This window comes from Eumetopias jubatus, unplaced genomic scaffold (assembly GCF_037043125.1).
Source record: "Eumetopias jubatus isolate StellerSeaLion01/CBP00866 unplaced genomic scaffold, mEumJub1_p1.0 scaffold_6, whole genome shotgun sequence".
Taxonomy (NCBI): domain Eukaryota; kingdom Metazoa; phylum Chordata; class Mammalia; order Carnivora; family Otariidae; genus Eumetopias; species Eumetopias jubatus.
Window position 1 is genome coordinate 54,290,890 of NW_028274812.1, and position 26,283 is coordinate 54,317,172.

Here is a 26,283-nt window from a genome sequence, read left to right on the forward strand (position 1 = left end):
TTTGCAAAATTCGTGGAGAAGTTTGAAAGTGTTGAGACTGAAATTTTTTGCATTTTTCCTCCTATTTTCCAGGAGCTGTGTGATGATTAGGGTGTCAGTTCTCAAGTGTTTTGGTCTTAAGATCTCTTTACCCTCTTGATAATTACAATGGGCTTTTGTTTGTGTGAGTTATAGCTATCAGTATTTACCTTATTAGCAATCAGAAGAGCAAATTTAAAATTTTTATTCATTTAAAAATGCAGTAAAGTCCTTTGGTAACATTACAAAATTAAATCAGGTTAGAAATATAAAATGATATAAAGGGACGCCTGGGTGGCTCAGCTGGTTAGGCGGCCAGCTCTTGATTGCGGCTCGGGACATGAGCTCATGGTCCTGGGATGGAGCCCTACATCCGGCTCCCTGCTCAGGGGAGAGTCTGCCTCTCCCTCTCCCTGTGTGCTCTCTGCTTCTAACTCTTTCTCACTTTCAAGTAAATAGAATCTTAAAAAAAAACAACAACAAAAAAAACCTCTTAGGCTCCTCAAAAAGATCTTGGGGATGTAAAAACTTGCAGAACTGCTGGATTAGGGAAAAAAAGTCCAGCGTCTCGGTTTTCAGGTTTGTTTATTTTTTAAGATTTTATTTTTAAGTGATCTCTACACCCAACACAGGGCTTAACTCACAACCCTGAGATCAAGGGTTGCACGCTCTACCAACTGAGCCAGCCAGGCACCCCTTGGTCTGTAGGTCTTTTGACTCCAATTTTTAATGTTGCTATTTTTAACTTAGTGACTATATCTGGACCTGGGCTGTCCAATATAGTAGCCACTAGTCACAGGTGAGTGTCAAGCCACTGAAATGTGGCTAGTTTGAAATGAGATGTTAGTATAAAATACACACTGGATTTCAAACAGTAAGAAAAAAGGAATGTAAAATATCATTAATTTATATTGATTACACATTGACCTGATACTATTTTGAATATGTTAAATAAAATATTAAGATTAATATTATTTTTTAGTAGCTACTAGGGAAACTTAAAATGACATATGTGGCTTGCATTATATTTCTATTGGACCGTTCCAATCTAGGCAGTGTGAGGAATAGCTATTACACACGTCTTTGTGGGGCAGGGGTTTGAGGAAAGACTTGGACTCTTAAAGTGCTTATAGCTAGAAAGCTCCTATTAAGGATGAATTGAAATGTCTTAACTATGATTGTCCCATGAAATCCACATTTGTATTTTTATTTGCTCTGAAGTAAGAGGTGCTACTGCTTGTTGGCTATAGTGCTTTTACTTTATTCATTTACATTGGGTATGAAGATAATTTATTTTTTATAGGCTATGTCTTTAAGTGGTGGGTTTATACCCAATGATCAGTATGTTTTTTCATCTTGGACTGTAAATCCTTTGGAGGTAGATCCCATGTTCTACCAACCACTACCTGTTTCAGCACTTCACATATGTAGTTGTCATTCAGTCTTTTTTTTTGTGTCATTTTTAATTTTCATTCTAACTTAAGATTGCAAACTAAAGTTAGTGGTGTTCTAACCTTGAGTAATTTGTACATTTTGTCTTTTAGATCTATTAACTTTTAGTTTCTTTGAATGCATATACACAATTTGTTGTGTACATTTTAATTTCAGTAGGGTGCCTGGATCTCGACTTTCTTGGCTGCTATTTAACAATGTAATATTGTGACACGTTTTACTTTTATATGGTATTTTTGAGACCTCTTACTAGTTTTTTATAACTTAATCCAGTAATATTATTTGTAGGTTATATTTCCTGCTCATGGGTTGTTTTGTTTTTTTGAGAATGTGATTGTTGTTGCAGGAGATGCCTGAATTGGTAGCTTGCAGAAATAAAATAATGAGTAGAAGTTTATAAACTGTAGGAAGCCGTTATTTCCCTTAACAAGAATGCAAGGACCTATGAAGCCAGTCTGTTTTTCTGGATATAGCCACTGTTATTGGACATAAAATCATAAATCATGTAAATGGCTAAATAAATGAATAATCTTAAAATAGAAAAAAATATATAGCCAACAGCATCATACCAACAATCATTGATTTTTTTTTTAGATGGGATTAAAGTCTGAAATTGATGACCTTAGGATTTTCCAAATCATCCCAACTCTGAGTCAGTTAAACTGGCAACCTCTAACAATGGGATGAAGCTCCTAAGGGCCCCCAATTATTTGTGTCCCCAAGCAGGTTCTCGCTCACTACCAGCTGCGTTCTGGATTTGCGGCTTGTTGGGCTAGTACCAAAGGTGAGTGAGGCAGGGCTACTCAGTTGACCAACAAAACTTGAGCAACCTTGGGGCGCCTGGGTGGCTCAGTTGGTTAAGTGACTGCCTTCGGCTCAGGTCATGATCCTGGAGTCCCGGGATTGAGTCCCACACTGGGCTCCCTGCTCAGCAGGGAGTCTGCTTCTCCCTCTGACCCTCTTCCCTCTCATGCTCTTTATCTCAAATAAATAAAATCTTAAAAAAAAAAACTTGAGCAACCTTGTCCTGCAGGCGCTGTACCTCAGAAAGGACTGAAGCCTTTTCTTTTTTTTTTTTTTTTAAAGATTTTATTTATTTATTCATGAGAGACAGAGAGAGAGAGGCAGAGGGAGAAGCAGGCTCCCATGGAGCAGGGAGCCCGATGCGGGACTCGATCCCAGGACCCTGGGATCATGACCTGAGCCGAAGGCAGCCGCTTAACCATCTGAGCCACCCAGGCACCCTGAAGCCTTTTCTTTGTAGCTCTGAAGCCACAGCTACACTCTGACATGGCTAAATACCCACTTTTGTTGCTCACACCACATAGGAATTTCAGTGAGTAATTGTTTAATTGTGTTTTAGTTACGGAAAAGGAATGTAAGACAGGAAAAGTGAACGTGACTTCTGTGAATATTACATGTGAAGTTGTTTTTTCCCCTGATGGGGGGTGTACTCCTAACTAGCCAGATGGCAAATATGTAATATTGGCATGATGGCCATCAGCTTAGATTTTTCTGGGACTATCCCAACTTTTTAAACACTCTCTCCCATGTGTCTTGGTTTTTTTTTTTTTTTATTAGAAAAACAACTGCAAGCCCCCCACCTGTCCTCTCCCCCTGTATCGTCTACCTTTTCCTCCTGCTATATGGATTAACTTCCTTGTTCCTGTCTAAGGCCAACCTTCCACGTGGGTTCCTGATCCCATCCCCTTTCATCAACTGAGGAGCACTGTTTCAGAAATTCTTTTTCTGTATCATCAGTCTTTCCCTTTCTACGGGATCATTCTGATTAGCACTCAGACTTGCTGTTGTTTCTCCCCTCTTAAGGAAGAGGAAAAAAAAAACACTCAAAAATCCTGTCTCCCTCTCACCTGTGCCCCTCCAGTCACTGTTTCATTTCCGTGCTCCCCTTCATAGGGAAAATCTACTTGAGAAAGTTGAACGGTCTGGGGTCTCCAGTTCCTCCCGTCCCCGTTCTCTTTCGAGCAGTCCAGGCCATAGCAACTGCCATCACGGTCACCGAAGACCTCTGTGTTGCTGGATCAGCTGTTCGGTTTGGTTTTTTAAAAAATGTATGGCATCTTTTGACTTTATCTGAAAAACTGTTTTACCTCTCAGCATTTGACTTTTTTTTTTTTTAAGGTTCATTTATTTTTAGAGAGTCCATGAGCAGGCGTAGAGGGCAGAGGGAGAAGGGGAGAGAATCTCACGCAGACTCCCTGCTGAGTACAGAGCCCAGGGCGGGCTCGATCTCACACTGAGATCAGGATGTGAGTGGAAACCAAGAGCCACGGACTGAGCCACCCAGGCACCCCGGCATTTGACTTCTTGAAATGACCCTGTTCCCATGGCCTTCAGCACCCGTCTGCGCTGGTCAGGCCTTCTCAGTCTCCTTTGCTGGTTTCTCCTCATCCTTAAGATCTAATGTGCCACCTCTGAGGGTGGGTGGGGGGAAAGGGGAAACTCACGGAGTGGGTTAGTGATTTCGGAGCATAAATTGTGGTACATGACAAGAAAGGTGGAAAGAGTGCTTATCTTGGAGAGCCCCACCTAGCTCGTTTCTCTGTTCTCAGAGAAATCTCAAGCGGAAGAGGCTATAACATAATTTTGTGTCTTAGAAAAGTCATTTTATATGTTGAAGCTTGTAATAAACTACTTTAGGTTATTGTAGATAGCCAATCTATTTGAAACAAAAGTTGGATTAGAATGTTTTCGGCTCTTTTTAGCTGATATTTATGTAAATATTTAAAAAATAAAGATATAAGTCAAATAAACTGCTTTATTATCCATCAGTATAGAGGTAGTCGAATTTTTTTTCACCCCCACTCACGAATCTATACACTTACTTCAGAGATGCTCTGGAAGCATTTTTGGGATGTGGGGAACATTATTCCTAGACCAAGGTTAGACATGGATACAGTATTTGATACTATTAACTTCAAACAGCTTTAACATTTATCTTTTTTATTTTTTTAGATTAACGTATAATGTACTATTTGTTTCAGAGGTACAGGTCTGTGATTCATCAGTCTTACACAATTCACAGCGCTCACCATAGCACGTACCCCCCCCAGTGTCCATCACCCAGCCACCCCATCCCTCCCACCCCTCTCCACTCCAGCAACCCTCAGTTTCTTTCTTGAGATTAAGAGTCTCTTATGGTTTGTCTCCCTCTCAAGCATTTATCTTCTTCACTAGACTTGGCACCAAATGATTTTGTTATTTAACAAGTTCATGAATTAATAAAGGAAACCATCTTCAAGGAATAAAGTAAAACTATATAAAAGGAAATACCAAAAGTTCTGCAGGCCGTTTGAGCAATTGTATCTTTAGATGAACGAGTGGTTATAACTTTCCAAGTAATTTTCTTTGGAAAGAACAACATTCCTTGTTTTTGTGCTTTCGAGTGTTATGATGAAAAAAATTGTGAGGTTGATTATTTTATAATCTACATCTTGAGGATCTAGAATCTGGCGTGTAACTAGTGGTTTTTAAAGAATTTTATTCTTTTGGAGGAAACCGATAAATTGTATTTCACAGGTGGTTATGGAGCTACGGCTTTAAATATGAAACGTGATCCTTTACATATTAAAACCAAAGGAGAAGAATTTCCCCTGACTCTGGGTCGGGATGTCTCTGGTGTGGTGATGGAATGTGGACTCGATGTGAGGTACTTCAAGCCGGGAGATGAGGTGAGTTAACTCTTTTTCTAAATATGTGGATTTCATTTTGCTTCTTTTGGAAGGATTTCTGTATCCTTGACCTTTTTTTTTTTTTTTTTCTTCAATATACTGACTGAGCTTTGAGTAGAACCCTCATTTTCTTGGTTCTGTTGTTACATTTTTTCACAAACAATTCCAAAAGAGCTTGACTGTACTTGAGCTTTCTAAATCCAGTGCTTAAGAACTGGAAGACTTTAAAATATGTAGGATTGGGACAACTTTTTTTTTTCTCCTTGAAGTCTTTAAATGACAATTTCTACCTTTTAGGTTAGATGGTTTTAAAATAGCTAAAGTTTGGTATAATCACCTGTCACTTGTCACTTTGAACTTTTATACCAAGAAATTAAAGTTGAGCTCATAATAATAGTTAACACTGTTCTAGTTGCTTTTCATAAAATAACACATTTAATCCTTAATGAAGTAAGTACACTTAGGCACAGTTTACAAGATGAGGAAGCCCAGCCGTAAAGGAAGTGCTAGGGCCAGTATTCAAGCCCCAGACACTGTGCTCTTACTGGTACTCTAAGTGGTCCTTAAATACGGTAGGATTTATTAGCATCTGCTTCCAGTGTGGTTTGACTTGATAAACTCAGAATCATACTAAGTACTACATTTATGTTATGTGAAAATAACTCTCACTTGATGGGTTGCTGACTTGTGCTTTTTCACAGCGTGGGGTCTGTATCGGGGAAAGCCCTCATGCCGAACTTTGGTCAGAAAATGTTTCTAATGAAGCTGTGTGTTTCAGGTCTGGGCTGCAGTTCCTCCCTGGAAACAAGGCACCCTGTCAGAGTTTGTTGTAGTCAGTGGGAATGAGGTAACTCCCCAACTCCGTGCTGAAATGCCATTAGAAAGTATAAACAAAGACTGACAAATATCTCTGAAATAACTGGTTGCTTTTCACATCAGGTTTGTGTTTTATGGGTAGTTTTGAAAGAACTAAGATAGAGAATAGGAACTTTTGAAAGAGTAAAAAAAGTATTTGATGTCCTTTAGTAACACTGCCTGCCAAAGCGGCTCTTTGTCTCACGGAGCAGGGATTTGGAGTGAGATCTAGAAACCCTGCTGTGTTTCTCAGTTTTACCCAGAATAAGCAGTTGAAACCAAATATACCAAATGGAGCATACCGGTTAATCATCAACAGAAGCATGGGAGTATCAGGCTTTTTCAAATAACTTTAAAAACAGTCTGATCAAATACAGTCAGGTGGCCTGACAATTTGAATAGAGAGAAAGGGGTTAACATTGAGGAAATTGGCTATAGAGGGGAGGGCAGGAAGGGAAAAAGGGGTATTATTGAGATTAGAGAAAATCTGGAAAGATTATCTTCCACTAAATGGGAGTAAAGGAAGCAGCTGATCTCAAAAACAAATTAGAATGAGTTTATGAGGGCTCAAGGTTTACTTGGATTTATTTCTGGGTGTAGTCAGAACTAATGGGATTATCGAATGTGGTCTCTTTATGAAGAATTAAGCAGCTTTATCTGATAATGTAGCCTATAAAACATTACTGAACCTCTGTGAGGCAGGTTGAGTCATTAGGAGAATATTCCTTAGGACTAATCCTGGAATAGGGTATGCAGTAAACAGTGAACCTGGCAGAATGTTACAGACATATCTCTGAAAGTAGTTGGGGATTCCTATGCAGATAAATATACTTAATTGTGTTCATAGGTTTGCACGTCATTGCTTATTTTTAACTGTTGTCTTCAAATTTAGGTCTCTCTCAAGCCTAAATCACTCACTCATACTCAAGCTGCCTCTCTGCCCTATGTGGCTCTCACAGCCTGGTCTGCCATAAACAAGGTTGGCGGCCTGAATGACAAGAATTGCACAGGAAAACAGTAAGTATCAACTGTGTCATCTAAACGTCCCTTCTTTCCTTCTGTTGTAAGGTCTTTCTTTGCAGCAGATTTGTGAGAAGGGTATTAAAATTCACATCAGATCACTTGCATGAGCAGAGTTGTGGTAACATTTAAAACAGTCTCCAAAAAAACTCTTATTTGTGTCAGTTTGTACTTCTTTTTTTTCTTTTTAAAGATTTATTTATTTTAGAGTGCCTGAGCTGGCGGAGGGGGGGGCACGGAGCAGAGGAAGAGGGGGAGAGAGCATCTTCAAGCAGATTGTACACTGAGCACGGAGCCTGACGTGGGGCTCGATCTCACACCCTGGAGATCATGACCTGAGCCGAAACCAAGAGTTGGATGCTTAACCAACTGAGCCATCCAGATGCCCCCAGTTTGTACTTGCTTAACCTCATTGTGTTGATTCTTAGCCCAAGCAAATGGGGAATTTTTAAATGGAAACATGTAGGTGAACTTCAGGAGTCTGAACTTCGTGAGTCTGAACTTCGTAAAATAATGCAAATTTTTATGTAAATTTCTACAAAGAAGATCCATAGCTTTGATTAGATTCTTGAAAAGGTTTAAGCATCACTTTATACATTTTCTAAGGAATGATGTCAAGGTACAGGTGTTTTTTCTTTTTTTTTTTTTCCCCTACCTCTGCTAGGATTTGCTCTCTGACTTGCAGATTTCTGTGAAGACCAGATATAAAGGGACTGCAAAACACTGATGAATATTCTGGAGTCCTCTTAGGCTTAATGCTTGGCATCCTTTAGGTCAATTCTTGTGCTTCAAGGTCTTTACTGTTTGAGTTAGCAACAGCACAGGGAGTGGGAATGTCTTAGGAATGCTTGAGTCCATATCCAGATTCTGCTGCTCTCTAGCTGGGGGCCCACCTCAGTCACTTCTCTTCTGTGAGTTTTAAGGGTTAAATGAGAAAACACAAGTAAAACTAGTGGCACAGGCTGTGGCCCATGGAAGCACTCAATCAACGGTGGCTACTCTTATTAACGGTGAGACTGTATTCTTCGTGTTTTAGAAAGTTGGCATGATAGGGAAAACTGATTTTATTTTTTGGCGAGGTACTAAGAACCCCTTAATGATTGTGATAAAGGAGAGAGATCTATAGGTCAACTTTTAATAAAATGAGTTTTTTGATTACTATGAATTAGCACAGGTCAAATAACTGTACTGTTGTGAAACCTTACACTTTACATTTAATGTGTTGGGCTATAAAGGCTTGAATTTAATGAAAGCTTAATAGCTGTATTTCTGAAAGCAGTGTGAAGATGATTCATCTAATGAGCTGTTACCCTTTATTGTAGAATTCAAGGCAAATATTTATTCTAAAGGTCAACCCTGTTTATTTTTTAAGCTTTTGAAGTTACGGTTTAGGTCAACTACTTTGTTTAAATTAGTCTGGCCACATAGCTTTTTCTAATGGTCTGTCTTCGTTAATAACCTTGCAAAATTCAGGGCTTTAGGCCTTTATTATTATTGTAGGCTCTGCATTGACAATGATGCTTTATTGTGTTTTTCCTTAAAAACATTAGACTTTTCGGGGCTCCTGGGTGGCTTAGTTGTTAAGCGTCTGCCTTTGGCTCAGGTCATGGTCCCAGGGTCCTGGGATAGAGCCCCACATCAGGCTCCCTGCTCCGCGGGAAGCCTGCTTCTCCCTCTCCCACTCCCCCTGTTGTGTTCCCTCTCTGGCTGTGTCTCTCTGTCAAATAAATAAATAAAATCTTTAAAAAAAAAAATTAGACTTTTCATGCCTGCATGACCATCCATGTGCTATGGTTAGAGAAATCTCATTCCTTTTGTCAGTCAGGGCTCTCCAGGCATATTTGTTTTTAGTACCTAGAAGAAAACAATTTAGAAATCACCCTAGTTGTCTTTTCTCAGATTCATGAATCTGTGCCCCCATTTTACTGTTGGTTTTGTGGGTTATTCTTTGGTACTGTGTTATCTTCTGTTTAAGCAATAAATGCTTAGACCTGGGGAAATAGAACCCGTGGTCCTATTCTCTGCTCTGCTGCTGACTCATCAGGTGACCTGGGCGTGCCATTTCTGGTCTCCGTGCAGTTTCCTCCAGGGTGCTGCATGGAAGACAGTGGCGGTTGTTAGGGGAGCTTTGAAAAGTGGAAAGCTTCTACTCTATAAGGTGATTACATGGTGTATTGAGTTGGGGGTGTTCATTGATTTAGCCACATATTAACCAAACTGGAGTGAAATCCATTGTAAAGAGCCTCACTAGCTCCGATCCTGAGGCTCCTGCATTCTCACCTGACCTGTGGGATGCCTTTGTTCCAAGTGGAAGTGAGAGCTTTGGCCCGCGGTGCTCTAGGAAATCTGATTCCTGAGGTTATTACACATGAGTGATAATAATAGTCTACCTTTCCCAATTCCTTATTTGTGGGAATCAAATGAGAGGTGTGAGCACCTTAACCTACTATAAAAAAATTTTGCATGAAGAAATTATGACTACCACGAAAAAAAAAGAAATTATGACTAAAGTGGGATTTTATTATACATAAACTCAGAGGTTCCAGTGTCCAAAGTGGCTTTTTTCAGTTTGACTATTCATGGTGAATGGTGGAGCGTATTTTGGTTTCTCTAAGACATAATTATTCTCTATCAGCTGTTGACATTAAGGCATGTTTTAGTCTGCAATAAAGCAGGTCAGTGTTAACAAGGGCTAATAGTCTATTTTTCTAACTAATTTAAAAAAAAAAAACAACACCCATCAGCACTGTGGAAGATTTTATAGGATTTCTTTATAACAAACAGCTTTTTCAAATTAAAACAAAGCTTTCTAAGATAAGGGTTCAGTGTGTTTCCTTTTTCCCTTTTTGTTATATAATTGTATTCCCGCAATAACTGAGCATCCGTTAACCAAGGTGATAGTTTAATATTGATGTCACATAATAGATCATTTTTGCCCACACTTGGATATCACTAGAAAATGTCAGATGCAATGATTTTTTTTTTCTTACCAGCCCATCCATAGTTTCTTCATGATTTATTAAGTTGGAAAACATAGATAACATAGGGCTCTCAAGATGATAGAGATGTTTTAAAAAGTGGTTACGCCAGATATTTTTTGAAAGCATTTAGTCTGATGGTTATATTTATTGGTAGTGTCATGGTACATCTTGAATATTTCATGATCTACCTGAAATTCATCTTTTACTGGGAAAGTTGTACTTTATTCTGTTTGACAGAAGTATTAGAAAGTGTTAGAAATTGAACCATTCCTCTTCCACAAAATAAATTTCACTTTTAAATTGTGTATACTTGAAACTCAATGCAGTGAATTTAGAAATGCTTTTTACTGTTTCTTATTTGAGGTTAGCCTTTATGACAGTAAAATTTTGTCACGTAATTATAAATTGGGTGTCTGATTAATTCTGTTAAAGATTAGACAGTCTCCAACTTAAACTATTGGGTTTACCGCCCTCCCCCAACCTCTGTGCTTACATGGTAATTATAATACAGCTTCATTCCTTCAGATGCCTTCTGCCTGTTCTGTACCCCACCACCGACCTGTTTCCCCGCACTCTCCGTTCCCACCGCCCCTGTGGACTTCAGGTTTTCATTTGCACTTGACTTATGGTTAGAAGGGTAAGGGGAAGAAGAAAGAAACCTCAGCAGTTTACTTGCTGGAAGAAAATCGCGTGGCTGGGAGGAAGAGAGTGAGGGTGGAGGCTCTGGCCAGTGTGATGCAAATGAGTCTTGCCTCCGCTTCTGGACCGATTTTGCTGGGGCCCCAGGAGGGCTCAGTTAAAGGAATAGTAGGAAACTCTTTCCTGGCACTTTGTGGTTTACAGATGAGCTTTCTGGGTGACTAGGGTACTATCTTGTGAAGCTCAAAAGCCCTCTTTTCTTCGGGGCGCTGTAACTTAGCCTTCAGCCTTGCCAGTGAGCCGCGGCTGTGTCCTGTCGTCCCCCCGCCCCATCAGCTGACTAAGTGGCCAACCCTGTGATCTTTTTCAGTTCTTAGCATTTCACCTCTCTGAAGTGTATGGATGGCACTGCTGACCACTTACTTAAGACTCACTTTTACCATGGTTTCAGGATACCAGCCTCCTTTAGTTTTTCTGCCTTTTTGACCACTTCTTGTAATTTTTAGAGGACTCTCTCTTTCTCCAGCCCTTCACTGTTGCATTCCCCCCGTGTCCACTCCATCACGGCTCTCTGTCTCCCAGAGGTCTCTCACCTGCTCCCAGCTTCTGTTCCTATTGTAGTTTGCAGATCTGTTTCTTACCCTAGCTTCTCTGCTGAGTTTCAGTTAGACATCCCCTTTGTATTTTAAACTCCACTGGTGCAAGACAAGACTGCCTGCCTGCCACGCCGACTCCTCCTCTGGATTGTTAATGTCTGCTAACTGGCATTTCCCTTCAGCCAAAACCTGACACTGTTTCCAAACTCTGCTGCCTTCCCCTCCACAGTGCGAGTCCTTGTTCATGTCCCGTAAAATTTAGGAGGGCTGGCAAACCGGGCGGGGGTGGGGTGGGGGGAGGGGAATGTCTTCCAAGTTCCTTGAATATGGGGGCTGTAAGATTTCAAGGAATTTCAGGTTTTCTTCTGCAGTGAATAGGCCTAAAATACTTCTGCATTTTAATTGACAACCCTCATTTACTAGTTTGTGGTTGAGGTCTTCCCTGTGGTGGTGTCAAATGTCAAAAATAATACCACATATTTATCCTTGAGGGAAAAGCACGCATAGATTGTGGAGCACAGTGCCGCACAGGCATGAAACACTCTTCCTGAGGGAGTTGGGACAAGAGTGAGTTTTATAGGGCATTAGAAGAGGCAGCATGGAAATGGCATGATTGCCTAGGAGGGCAGTGATTTCCTCATAAGGCTAGCAGGGCGGGTTTTCTAGGGTAAGGCAAACTAGCTAAAGCTGAGCTGGAGGATTGTGATTGGTGTTAGGTTTCCTTGACAGTGATGCATTCTTTGTAAGTGCAGACCAACTTGGGTTTAGATTTATGGTGTGGGCCAGGCCACTGGGGTGGCCTCCATTTTGTGGGTCCTGATCTACGAATTAACTTTATTAGTGGCATATTGTAAGTTTTTACAGGCCTCATAATTGGAAGAATTTTCTACAGACAAGCTTCTGGTTCTGTATATCTCAAACCTTGTTTAACCATTTTCCTCCTTCACTACCTGTATAATCTAGTGCTAGGTACCATAATACTTAGTCTTACCTAATAAGACAATAATTTCTTGATGCTCTGTTGTGTCAATTTAGTGGCAAGTAGGAATATTCCTGGAAGGCATTCTTAAGCCAGGACAGCCTGCAATAACTTAACTCTACTCAGAAAGGACTATGAACCCCATCAGTATTATCCACTAAACCCAAACCATTTGTATTTCCAAATCCGCTTCCCTCCTACCAAATCTGATGTTACTTGTTGTGAGGGGAAGCATAATGGAGGGTGTAGAAATGGAAAGAGACAGAAATTTTAACTGATTGTGGTTAAGAGAGAAGGAAAAATCATTTTTCCTCTACCTTTCTGAATTCTCCAAGACCTCTGTAATAAAAGATTAACGAGAAAAACAAACAAGTTTATTAACATGTATACATCAGGTATATGAGATACCTGGGGAAAATGCACTCATATGGGTAGCATAGAGTTCAGGCTAAAATACCATCTTTGGCTAAAGACAAAAGAGGAGAAACAGGTAGGGAAGGCCAATTGTGAAGAGGTTACCAGGAAATGCATGGTAAAATTTGTTATACAGATTGAAGTTGGTGTCCTTTCCACTGATAAGGGTCTAATGTTATCCCTGGGGATTAACCTTTGTCCTTCCTGGTAGCTAGGAGAGGAGGTACACCTTTATCAATTTATGGCCTGCTTTAGGCGACAGAGGAAGGGCAGAGTGCTTTCTTGTTTCTGCTTCTTAGCTGCCTTCAGCTTAAAATAATCCTTGTGCCAAAGTGGTATATTTTGGGGCAGCATATTCTGCCATCCTTCATTAGCATATCTTTTGCAAATTTTACAAAAATCTATGTTCACGCAAGTATTTTGCTAGGGCTCCTCTCAGGGTCTTGTGTAAGTAAAGGGGTTGGAGCTTACGCTTCATTGGAAGGAAAATATGGTTTTCCTCTACTCTTCTAAGTTCTTGCCTGGATCGCCTGTAACAAAAGATTAAAAAGGCAAAAGCACACAAATTTAGTTAATACGAGTTTTTTTTTTTAAGATTTTATTTATTTATTTGACAGAGACACAGCGAGAGAGGGAACACAAGCAGGGGGAGTGGGAGAGGGAGAAGCAGGCTTCCCGCGGAGCAGGGAGCCTGATACGGGGCTCAATCCCAGGACCCTGGGATCATGACCTGAGCCGAAGGCAGATGCTTAACGACTGAGCCACCCAGGCACTCCCTTAATACGAATTTTATGTGATGGGAGACCCTCATAAGGAAAGGAGGATCTAAAGAAGTGGTTAAGCCTGAGTGTTTTTATGCTGTTTGATGAAGAGTGAAGAGTCTTCCAAAAAAAAAAAAGTGATCAGAAGGTATGAGCTAAGCATAGTCAACTGGGAAATTTAGCAAGGCCGTTCATTCGGATTCCTGGCTGTACCCTTCTGTCTTGGAGATACGGATGTCCCTGTCCTCTAGGTATAGGAGCACACTTCTCACCTGTGGGTCTTATGACCTGCTTCAGGGAAGACGGTCAGGGAGTCCTTCCTGTACATGCTGTTTAACTTCCTTTAGCTTAGAATATTCAGTACGCCAAGGTGCCATATTTTGGGGTGGTGTGTCCTGAACCCTGTCAGCTCCATGGTAAATCTGACTATGCTCCTTCTCTCTCTTTTCCCTCCTGTAATTGCCATCATAAACATTCCTTCCTTCTGTCTTCCTTTCTTCTCTCTGTTCTACACCACATTGAAGGAACCGGTGATTTGGTATGGTTCCCACTGCTTGTCCTGTTCAGGGAGATGTGTTCCCAGTACTCCTGGTTAAAATTCTGAATTTTGTTTCTCACAGCATCATTGTTATACTGTGTATGAGGTTCTTGGTCCATTATGGGTTAACTAAACCTTAGTAAATGGCTACCCTGGGCACTGAGCCAACATATATAAATAGCTTTGTTTTCATGGGAAAATGTGTTTAAAGTTCCAAACAACTAATTCACACATGAACTCTTCTGCAAATTGGGGAATGTCTACATGAATTACAGAGGCTTAAAAGGGGACACACAAATCCAGTCTATCTCGGCTGAGTGTGGTTGATTTGTTTTGTAGTTCTCTTCTACTTGTTCAGATTAAGTATCTCACTCAACTTTAGGGAGTAAACTTAGCATATTATATTTTGCCATCTTTCACCCCCCCTTTTTTTTTCCAAATTTAAAAGTAGTATGAGAAATTAAAAAATGAAATTATATATTTTCAGTATCATCCTTAGTTTTTAAAGACCATTTGTTTCTACTTATGGAAGAGTTAGCCATATTTAACTCATCTTTGTTTCTGAGCCATTAGAACTTTTTTTTTTTTTTTAAGATTTTTATTTGAGAGAGAGTGCACAAGTCGGGGGAGAAACGGAGAGGGAGAAGCAGACTCCCTGCTGAGCAGGGAGCAGACTCAGGGTTCGATCCCAGGACCTGAGATCATGACCTGAGCTGAAGGCAGATGCTTAACCGACTGAGCCCCCCCGGGCGCCCCTTCCATGCATTGTGGCTTTTTTCCTCCCACAAGTACATGGTCTGGGGGGAATCATGAAGGTCATATACTTCTATGTTAGAAAGACAGGGAAAGTATATATAAGCTTAAATAAGATTGAAAATGCTAAGTTTTCTTTTTTACTGACTCCTAGGGTGATCCTCATTTCATAGGAGATAAGTATGAGGTCTGCAGATTCAGTTAGTGAGAGAGTTGGGACTAGAACCCAGGTATCTAGATATCCAGCCCTGGCATTCTGCTTTCTGGGGCTAGGCCAGGATATAGACATTTGAAAGATTATTTTTCACTTCTGAATCTCAGGCTGTTTGGTAGTAGGTTTCATATATATATATATATATATATATATATATATATATATATAATTTTTTTTTTTTTTTTTGCAAGGCAGTCAGGGTGTTGATGCCTTGCCTCTTACAGCTGGAATACTGACAGTGTGATTGTAGAGGGACTTAGGTGCCCAAATACTAAGTAAAAAGTGACTCAGTCATGGAAGAGAAGCCACCACTGAGTTAGTACCTTAATGTATGTTTAGGCAGAATTGAGAAATTGGGCAGAAGGGACAGAGAAAATCAAACTGTAAGGCTTCAAAATGCATAAGCAGTGTAATAATTATTCACACTTTCTCTCATATTTTTTATATCTGCTACAGTCCAAACCCCACTGATTTCAAAAAGAGCTCCACATGTGAACTTAGGAAGTAAGGGAGGAACGTGATTAAAAAGCTTGGCAATTTTGAATTACAGTGATTTTTTTTTTTTTCCAAATAGAGTATTTCCTGGGCACTTGCTCTATACAATAAGCAATATTCTTCACTCTAGCAAATAGACTTCTGCTTCAATTTGGCTCGAATATACAGTGTGACCATTATAGCAAGCTGGGTAGAAAGCATTTCTGCTGTATAGCACTTCAGTGAAGGGCCACTGGGGGTAAGCAACAGCAGCTATTTTCCCTTTGTATTGGAAGTGCTTTGAAGAGTACAAGAATAGTTAGTTCAGCCACAGGACTTCAGACCATGTAGGACTAACCCACCTACTGCTGGCTTGAAAATTCATTTTGCCTGCTGTCCTTTTTTGGGGAATTTCTTTGAAGACGAGTGCAGGCCCTGGTTGAATCTGCACAAAACATGGAGTTTGCAGGACCAGAGAAGAACGCGTCTCCAGGTCTTTACAAGCCAACTGACTGTATGCGGTACTTCAGTGGGCCTGCTCCTTGCCCCTTTTGCACTTGGGGGCGCCATCAAGTGGCGCCATCAGGAACTGAAGCTACTGTTGTAGAACCATTCCTTCTGCCAAGCACTGCTGTGAAACATTTTTGCTTTTTTATTTGGAGGAATAAGACTGCTTTGGATCAAGAGTTATGGGGAAGTGAAGAACTGACAACAATAAGGTTGGAGATGTATCTGGCAGTTGGATCCTTAAGCAGCCATTATATTTGGTATCCTCTTCATCCAGCCTTCCCAGGGGGAGAAGGAGACATGAATTTCAAGCGTTTATTCATTGGAGGAAATTTTAATGAGGCTCCCAAATAGCCGGCTGATTCCCTCACTTGAGCTAGTAGCAGTTGTCTTGGTTGCAGGATATGATGCTGATTCGGATGACTGTTAAAGTCAAGAAACATCAGCCATCTGCTGCCTCCAGGGTAGGGTGCCTAGTCCTGGGCCTAAGGTCTCTGCCCTCGAAGCCTTCCAGAATAGCTTGGGACGCAAGTGTACGCATGAGAGTTAACAACGTGGCAAATGCCAAACGTGTGGCATTGATACCCGGTTTGGCGTGCTCTTAGGCGTGTTGTGCAGGAAAGCTGGGACTTGGCTTCAAGGGCTGGAAACATCCAGCAGGCAGCGAAGGCATCTGAGGGTCTGAGGAATGGGCCGATGTGCACAAGACTTGGGCATAAGAGCGAGGGGGCCGGGGTGACTGAGATGGAGAGTTCTTTTCAGAAAGTGGTGAGACATCAGAGTTGAGATAAAGATTAGATTGTGAAGGATTTAAATGAGTGTTTGACTTGTTACATTTCTATAAATAGGAATGGGCCAGAATAAGAGTAGAATATTTCCTGGATGAATTAAAAAAATTTTTTTTAAGATTTTGTTTATTTGAGGGAGGGGGGAGGAGGGAGGGAGGCAGAGAGAGAGAACATGAACAAGGGGAGGGGCAGAGGGAGCAGTAGACTCTCCGCTCAGTGTGGAGCCCTATACAGGGCTTGATCCCAGGACCCTGAGATCATGACCTGAGCCGAAGGCAGATGCTTAACTGACTGAGCCAACCCAGATGCCCCCTGGGAGGCAATTTTAATGCTTTCTACCCTCTACCGCCCCACTTAGGAAGTACTCAAGCTATTAGAGTATGAATTGAAGGATTTTAGAGGAGTTCATCTTTAAATTTTTTTCCATTCTGTGCAATTTATAGTTCTTCAAAAATTAAAAGTAATTTTTCTGGAAGGAACACAGTTTACAAGGAGACTTGTTTTAATTACATTTAGTGGTATTAATTTCAAAGGGAATGGCTGGCTCAGAAATTTTAGTAGTAATTTTTAAGATCTAAAGGGTGAAAAACAGCCTTCTGTGTGATTGGGGTAAGAGAGAAGAACACAAAATGAAATGAGGGTTAAGATTGTAGACCGAATGCATGTCCCGAGGTTCTCTTCACTTGCTAGCGATAGGTGGCAAAATTCTCTGCACTTTCTAGCCACTAAATCAAAGAGGGACCCACATATTTGGCGAAACTGGAGCTGAGAGAGAGGAAGTCATTTTGGGTTGGGACTGGAGCTGATGGGAACCCAAGACTGGCGTGTTAAGGGCAGTGGGAGAGGCATGGATTCCAAACACCCAAAACAGTAAAATGATATAGGCTGTTAGACGGTATCAATGGCAATAAAAATGGAACTGAAGGTAAGGTGGAGAGTGCAGACAGAGTGAGGGAGAGAGCCTTGAGGATATGTGAGGAACAGCAAATCAGACAAAGGAAGTCCCTCTGAAAAGGCCCTGACATGGAAGACTTGTCTCGCACGTTCCGGGAGCATCAGGGGAGGCCAGTGTGGCTGGAGTAGAGTGACTGAGGTACAGACCTGTGGAGATGGGGGCAGAGAGGGAGGGAAGGGGGGAGAGGGGGACCCACAGCCAGCAGCTATGAAGTTTACAGTAACAGATAAATAGAAGCTCAGCTACTCCCACCATGTAGTCTTTAGAAAAGTTTTTCTGTGCATACTTATAAAGCAAATGAAGAATTCTCTCAACAGTATCTCCTTAGCTCATGTGGTATCAAACATCAAACACTTTTAATAATGTCCCCCATTCTGGGTGGGTAGCATAACACCAAAGTGCAGTTCAATACAAACGATTTTCTAGGGCCCTGAAACTGAACAGTTCAAATACGCAATTCTCTGGTGCTCTAGCTTCATTCAAGAAGAAAATGTAAGAATACGTAAAACATTGATTCTTGACTAGTGATTCTCTTTTGGGTCACATACTTTTTTGGGAAAACCAGTCTAGATCCCTCTCCTCCCCAGTGCATGCCTGCAGAATCCCACCAAATTTTGCATCTTATCAGAGTCAGTTCACAATTTCAGAGGGTTCACACCCCTATGCACCACACCCCAACTCATCTGTAAACTCCAAGCTGAACACCCTTGGTCTAGAGGGACAAGAAGGCCACAGGAAGCAGACGTAGTAAAAACCTGGAGCCCAAGGTTGTTTGTGCTGATAGGACAGATTCATCTGCTTTAACAGGAAGCCAAATTGAGGATAAGATTGATTTCCATTTATGAAAGTTGATGAGCTTGTCGGGACATGTCTGAACAAAAGACATTTATTCCACTTTGGCAGGAATGTGGTCGGGAATGTGATTTTTCTTAGAGAGCTACTGAATCTACTGTAACACACTAAAAAAGGATCCCAAAGCTCCCTCCTATAGAGAAAGCTATGGTAATTTTAGCCTGGAAAAATTGTAAGGCAGATGTTACCAAGAACCGTCTGCGTGACTTTAAAAAAAAAAAAAAAAAAAAAAAGCAATATGTTGGTATTTTTGGTATTTGGTATTCTTGGTAAAGAGTTCATACAATGTTTAAGCATTTATAGATTCTTGGTGAACCTAAGATGAAAATCCTTGTGTAATATAATCTTAGGAAGATGAATGATTATTTGCTTTTGGGATTATTTATCTTTGAGCCAGCTCATGTTGAAAACCTCTTATTTATCCAGTTAGGTTGACCTAATATTTTCATTAATTGTAGTTTCTTTTGCATTGCAGTGTTTTAATCTTGGGTGCTTCAGGTGGAGTTGGTACTTTTGCTATACAGGTAAGACAGCTTTTTAAAAATCTTCTGACTAGAAAGAGTATTTCCATGAATTTATAAATTCACATATTAGAAATTTTTTTTTCTTAAAAGTTGAGAGAAAGCTAGGTTCAGTAAATTCATTGTAATTTCAGCTTACACTTCTAAGAAGGAAACTTCCTAACATAGAAGGAAGCATTAACCTTTCCAGTGGTTTAATATATGAGTGAGTTTGTGGATATCCTCTTTAGCAAATGTAGGAAAGCTTTTAGGGAGGAAGGCTGGGGACAGTGCAGGGAGATGGCAATTTGCAATTTGGTAGAAATGAATAAGCTGATTCTAAAATGTATATAGAAATGCAGTGGCCAAAATACTGTAAAGATGGCACTATTCCCCCAATGTGATCTACAGATTCAGTGTAATCCTATCAAAATGACAATTGCCTTTTTTGCATAAGTGAACAAGCTGATCCTAAAATGCATATGGAATTGCAGGAGACCCCCAGTTGACAAACAGTCTTTAAAAAGAACAAAGTTGGAGGATGCATATTTCTCAATCTTAAAACATAATATAAAACTACAGTAATCAAAACACTGTGATACTGGCATAAAGATGAACATATAGATCAATGAAATAGAAGTGAGCATCCAGAAATAAAACCATACCCCTATGGCCAGTTGATTTTTTTTTTTTTGACTAGGATTCCAAGACCATTAAATAGGGAAAAGAATAATCTTTTTAATTTAATTAATGGTGCTGAAACAACTAGGTATCTCTATGCAAAAGAATGACGTTGGACCCCTACCTCACATTCTATGTGAAAACTAAACCTGGGTCAAAGACCTAAATATAAGAGCTAAAACTATCAAACTTCTAGAAGAAAATGAGTAAATCTTCATGACCTTGGATTTGGCAACAGATTTTTAGGTATGACATCAAAAGCACAAGCAACAGAAGTAAAAAGATAAATTGGACTTCATCAAAATTAAAAGCTTCTGTGCATCAAAAGACACCATCAAGAAAGGAAAAAGGTAATAAAATATTTTTTAAAAAAATGAAAAAGATGACAGACAGGGAGCAAATCTTTGCAAATCATTTCTCTAATAACATCCAGAAAATGTAAGAATTCTTACAACTTAACACATGACAACCCAATTAAAAATTTAGCAAGGGACTTGAATAGACTTTTTTTCAGAGAAAATATACAAATGGCCAATAAGCCCACAGAAAGATATTCAGCATCATTATTCATTAAAGAAATGCAAATCGAAACCTTAGTGAGATGTCACTTCACACCTACCAGGATGGCTATTAAAAAAACAAAAAGAAAGAAAGAAAATGGAAAATAACAATGTTGACCAGGATGTAGAGAAACTGAAACGCTCATCCACACTAGTGGGAATGTAAAATGCTGCAGCTGCTATGGAAAACAGTCTGGCAGTTCCTGAAAATGCTAAACATAGGATTACCATATGACTGGGCAATCCCGTTCGTTCGTAGGTATATACCTGAGAGAAATGAAAGCATGTTCAGACAAAAACTGGTACACAGATATTCATAGCAGTGTCTGTATTCCTGGTAGCCAAAGAGTGCAAACAACCCTAATGTCTGTCAACTGATGAATGAACAAAATGTGGTTTGTGCATTAGTGAAATCTTATTCAGCCATGAAAAAGAATGAAGTTCTGATGCGTGATACAACATTGAGAAACCTTCAAAACATGCTAAGTGAAAGAATGCAGACACAAAAGTCACATTTTGTATGATTCCATTTACATCCTGTCTGGAAGAAGCAAATCCACAGAGATGGAAAGCAGATTGGTGATTGCCAGGAGCTGGGGGAGAAAGAAAGGGGGAATGATGCTTAATGGGCATGGGGTTTATTTTTGAGGTGAAGAAAACATTCTAGAATTAGACGGTGGTGGTGGTTGCACAACATTGTGATGTACATAATGAATTGTACACTTTAAAATTGATGAAATGTTGAATTTTAAGTTTTTATATGAATTTTACCTCAAACAAGAAAACAAAAGAGTGCCCTTAGCTTCCAGAAACGGGATGGCACTAGTGGTGGTTCCCATTATGGTTGAATGTTTTTTAACTGACTTCTGGGGGAGGGGGCTTGATTAAGCCTCCTTGATATGCAGGGAGAGGCCCTTTCTGCAATATGGGCCTAGTGAGCATACTCAGAGGCTCTGCCACATCACTCTCCAGGAGGGAGACTTTGGGTGCTATGATCTCCCACCCAGACCCCATCTCGGATCCTTTGAGGACCCAGATAGTGCTGGAGTTTTCCATCTACCTGCTAACTAAATTAGGGGAAGTGGGAGAGGACTCCTAGGGGATGCACACACATCTTGACGTCTTTTCAATTCATCATTAGATACTGCTATGGTCTAAATGTTTGTATCCCTCCTAAATTCCTGTGTTGAAGTCCTAATCCTCAATGTGGTGATAGGAGGGAGGAGGGCCTTTGGGAGATGATTAGGTCATGAGGGCTCTGCCTTCATGAATGACATTAATGCCCTTATAAAAGAGGTCCAGCAGAGCTCCATAGCCTTTCCACCATATTGAGGACACAGAAAGCACTGGCTATGAATCAGGAAGAAGGCTGTCAACAGAATGTGACCATGCTGATGCCTTGATCTCAGATTTCCAGCCTCTAGAACTGTGAGAAATAGATTTCTGTTTATAAGCTACCCAATCTGGTATTTTGTTAGTGCGGCCCAGACTAAGACACCCAGGGCCTAGTCCAGATACTGAGCAAATGTAGGTTAATGAATGACTAAATGGAAAATAAAAGGAGGGAGGGTGGGAGGAAAAGAAAAATACCATATCCTGTTGGTTAGAGTGTAAATTGGTACAAGCACTTAGGAAATCATGTGGTACCATCTACTAAATCTGAATAGGAATTGCCCTGTGGCAACCCAACAGTTCTACTTTTATGAATATACCCTATAATTATTTGCACAGCTAACATGCATGTTTGCCAAAAGATATGTACCAGATTAGAGATGTCATCTGCCAGTGGAAACAACTCAAATGTTCATCAGCAATGAAATGGACAAATAAATTGTGTTATATTCTTACACTGTCATATTATATAGTCATGAAAACAAACTAGTTGCACACAATAAGGTACATGAATCTCATGGGCAGAATATTAGTGAAAGAAGTCAGACTATATGATTCCATTTCATGACATTCAAGAACAGGTGAAACTAAAGAATAGTGTTTAAGGATGCCTACCTAGCGAGTAAACATTTTTTTTTTTTTTTTAAAGGAGTTGGGTGGCGGCAAAAAGGGTCATGTAATGGTCCGGATGGTGGTGTTACTTCTAAAGGAGTGAGGGAGCTTTGATTAGGAAGGGGAAAGTAAGGATGCTCAGGAATATGGCGCGTGTTCTAGCTTTTAATCTAGAGTGATGCTTATAATACTGTTTGCTTTGTAATAGGTTTATATTCCATGCACTTATCTGTGGGTTATATTTTAACAAAAACATTTTAATAAAATAAAATAGTAATAGAAAAGTATCAAGGTTAGATCTCATACAAAGTTATTATGAGAATAAAGAGTAGAATAACATATCTACAGATGATAACATATCAGAAAACATGCCCACTAAGACAGATCAAATGTAACTTATAATTTCTAATTTTTTTTAAGTCATCTCCACACCCAATATGGGTTTTGAACTCACAACCCTGAGATTAAGAGTCACATGCTTTACTGACTGTGCGGCATCCCCAAGTGTACCTACAATTTCAAAATAAGTTTAAAAATTAAAAGTATACAAGACATGAAAAACAAAACAAAATAAAACTGAATTGGGAATACTCAAAAAAATGTTAAAGTAAACAAAAAAAATTATTTAGCAATGAAGACTAAACTAGAAGGAGTTCAATAGCAAATAAACAGAACACATAATGCTGCCCTAAATAGTAGTAGGATGTATAAATAGGAAAAATTTTAAATTACAAAAGAAACCAAGAAAAACAGATTCAAGAGGAAATACCAGATATTGAAGTCAGGAAAGAAGATTGATATATAGGTAGTAAGAGGCTCTGAAGAGGAAAACCAAAACAAGGGAACAGAACAAATACTAAAATCTATAATTCAAGAAAATTCCCTATTTTCTTGAAATTAAAAGATTTGAAACTACATATTAGATGACCACAGTGCTTATCTAAGAACATGGACCTAGATTGAGCAATATCAAGGAAAACCCTAGTTAGTAAAATTACCACTTTCAAAGAAAAAGAAAAAGGGGCTCCTGGGTGGCTCAGTGATCTCAGCTCAGGTTTTGATCTCAGGGTCGTGAGATCGAGCCCCATGTTGGGCTCCACACTGGGCATGGAGCCTACTTGAAAAAAAGAAAAAAATCCTTGGGACACTTAAAAAAAAATTGTGTGACTTAGAAGTAAAATTAGATTAACATCAGACTCTTTGACAGCAGTGCTATAAGGCCAGGGGGAAAATGGAGTAACATATTTAAGACACTCCACCAAGAGTATACTAAGACTATACTAATTTTATATACAGCAAAACTGGCCTTCATGTATAAGGTCACGTACGAACTGTTAATAACTTGTAAGAACTCGGGGAATGTGTTCTTATCCTTTTCTGAGAAATGTACGAGAGCATGAGCTTCTGACAACCAGAATGACTGGAGAGACATCCCATTAAGGGCTGGTGGTAAATGTTAAGTGTAAATTTATCTGTAGAACTAAAACCAAGGGCTTAGAAAGAGAGTACATTGTGTAACAGCCAGATCCTCTGACAAGGTAAATACAGCACAACTATTTATTAAAAGCGGGGGAAAACTGGGAGAGCATAGTTAAAATTCTAATGCTTTCATTAATCAGCTCTGTAGTATTAATACTAATAATGTTAGTATTCAGAGGCTATTCTGTGTGTTATATACAATAAAACAGATGGATATTTATAGCATATTTTAATTGTCACCCCCTGTATCTCTGACAGCCAGGATTTTAGGTGTGGAAGGAAGGAGATACAGAGATAGCAGGAAAGAAGTTAAGTAAAAGCTTTGTAGTCTTAAATTCGAATTGGAAGTATCGATATGAACTCAAGAGATACTTTGTGTATGTAAAGCTATCTCTTGATGGATAATTCATCACTAAAAGAAGGTGGGACTTCTTGGAGAAATGGCAGATTCTAGATCTAGGGCACAAAATGTACAAGAATGAGCCGAGAACATATTAAATAGCAAGAAAACCTCAAAGACTACTTGAGTCGTACCAAGGAGACTTAGGAGCCAACTTGAAGAAACTCTCAAAGATGTGACAATCTAGCTTCAATAATAGTAATACAATGGATTAAAAACCTTCAAATACATTTAAATCCATGAGTTCATATATTTTTTTTTAAAAAATGGTCACTTTTGGGGACGCCTGGGTCGCTCAGTCAAGCATCTGCCTTTGGCTCAGGTCATGATCCCAGGATCCTGGGATCGAGTCCCACATTGGGCTCTTTGCTCAGCGTGGAGTCTGCTACCTTCTCCCTATGTCCCTCCCCCTACTCATGAATGTGTGCGCGCTCTCTCTCTCTCTGACAAGTAAAAACCTAAAAAAAGTCACTTTTGGAAAATGATAGGGAACCAATTTATTTTATAAACTGGTAAAGGGGAAACAGTTATTCGTCTTGCCTTTCCTATATGAATTGTACACCTGAATAAGCAAAATAATATATGAGGAGAGGTGTTTCTTTATAAAAGTATTTCAATTACAAATGAAAAAAAGAATTAGAATATCACTGTTTTGCAACCACCATTAAAACAGCTGCTAAGATCTTAAGAGCAATGACCAGACATTATGTGCCTCCTGCGATTTTGCTACACACTATCTGTAGTCTGGTAAGGAGATTGAAGCAGAAATCACTGAACAAGAAGCCTGTGGAATTGCCCCCTGAGTGTGCGGTCAGAAATCCCAGACTCTGGGAGACTGTGTGGGTCACATGGCCTGGATTCTTCCACAAATAAATTATAAGAAAGTGAAGGGCTAGGAGAGGAGCTTATCGTGTAAAGAGAGACTTAAAAGACCTCCTATTTTTATTCTTGGTGAATCAAAGTTTAATCATTTTTACTAGGTCTCTGACAGGTGGCTTCCTGGAGTTCTTGTTAAGACGAAGCACTTGGAGTTCTCTCCAGAAGAGTCTGACAAATGTACACATGGGTGCCAGCTATTTTTAAAACACGCAGTGGGTTTTTCTACTTTCCCCCTCTTTTTTTTTTTTTTTTTGGACAGGTAATGAAAGCATGGGGTGCTAATGTGACAGCAGTTTGCTCTCAGGATGCCAGTGAACTTGTAAGAAAGCTCGGGGCAGATGATGTAATTGATTACAAATCTGGAAATGTGGAAGAGCAGCTGAAATCTTTAAAACCGTATGTATTAGGACATTGTTCACATTGGGAGGTGGGAACAAGGACAATTGGTCGTGCAGGTCTGAATGGTTTGGTGACTTTGTAATCACTTTGGAAACTTAAAAAAGAATCTATAAAAATACCCCATAAAGAGTCATTTGGGGTGGTTTCTGTTTGAATTCCAGATGTTCATCCAGCACAGTGACATGATATGGTATGTACTGAGGAAAATATTTTGCTTGCATGGTCTTTTGTTAATTTTTAAGTTAACTTATTGTTGATTTGTAAGAGGTCTGAAGACAAAATTGGAAGATGTGGTCTATTTGATGGCCTCTGTCACCACAGGAACAAATAGAGCAGTGGATGAAAATACTTGATTAGCACTAAACTTATGCTTTCAGTGTTTGGGCTTAACAAGGGCATCAGAGAAACAAAGTCAGTAGAAATATTGGTAATCAGAACACTGCGGATGTCCTCAGTGAATCCGAATGCCAGGCTGTGGTTTGGTTTAATGTACCAAACAGGAGCAGACTCAGTGATTCATTCAGACCCTGTTGCTTCTTACTGTGCTTTGGGCAGAAATAGAGAGGGTGCTTATTAATCTGGTCTTCATCTAGCCAAGACAGAACTGCAGCTGAGAACACAACTGAGGAGTGTTTGGAAAGATGTTTTGCTGCTTTTTCAAAGGTTTTTCCCTTTTTCTGTTCGTTTTCAGAAGCCAGTTATTCTTGCCCACTTTGAGTAGAAGTATACACTTGACCCCTGAACAGCGTGGGGGTTAGGAGCACCTAACCCTACATGGCACCACCATGTAGGCGAAAATCTGCCTATAACTTTTGACTTTCCCAACACTTAATTACTAAATAGTCTACTGTTGACCAGAAGCCTTACCAATAACATAATCAGTCCATTAACAC

The 26,283-nt window shown here is 39.8% G+C and overlaps 1 protein-coding gene across 2 annotated transcripts in view; it reads left to right on the forward strand.

The window, feature by feature from the left end:
- The window catches only part of RTN4IP1 (reticulon 4 interacting protein 1), a 47,113-nt gene that overhangs the window by 1,903 nt on the left and 18,927 nt on the right, over nt 1-26,283 (forward strand). For both annotated transcript variants that reach the window (XM_088023909.1, XM_028104145.2), the window contains 5 exons: nt 5,011-5,162; nt 5,941-6,009; nt 6,910-7,034; nt 18,964-19,012; nt 25,251-25,387. In XM_088023909.1, coding sequence (XP_087880035.1) covers nt 5,011-5,162; nt 5,941-6,009; nt 6,910-7,034; nt 18,964-19,012; nt 25,251-25,387 — 532 coding nt within the window. The remainder of the gene's footprint in view (nt 1-5,010; nt 5,163-5,940; nt 6,010-6,909; nt 7,035-18,963; nt 19,013-25,250; nt 25,388-26,283) is intronic.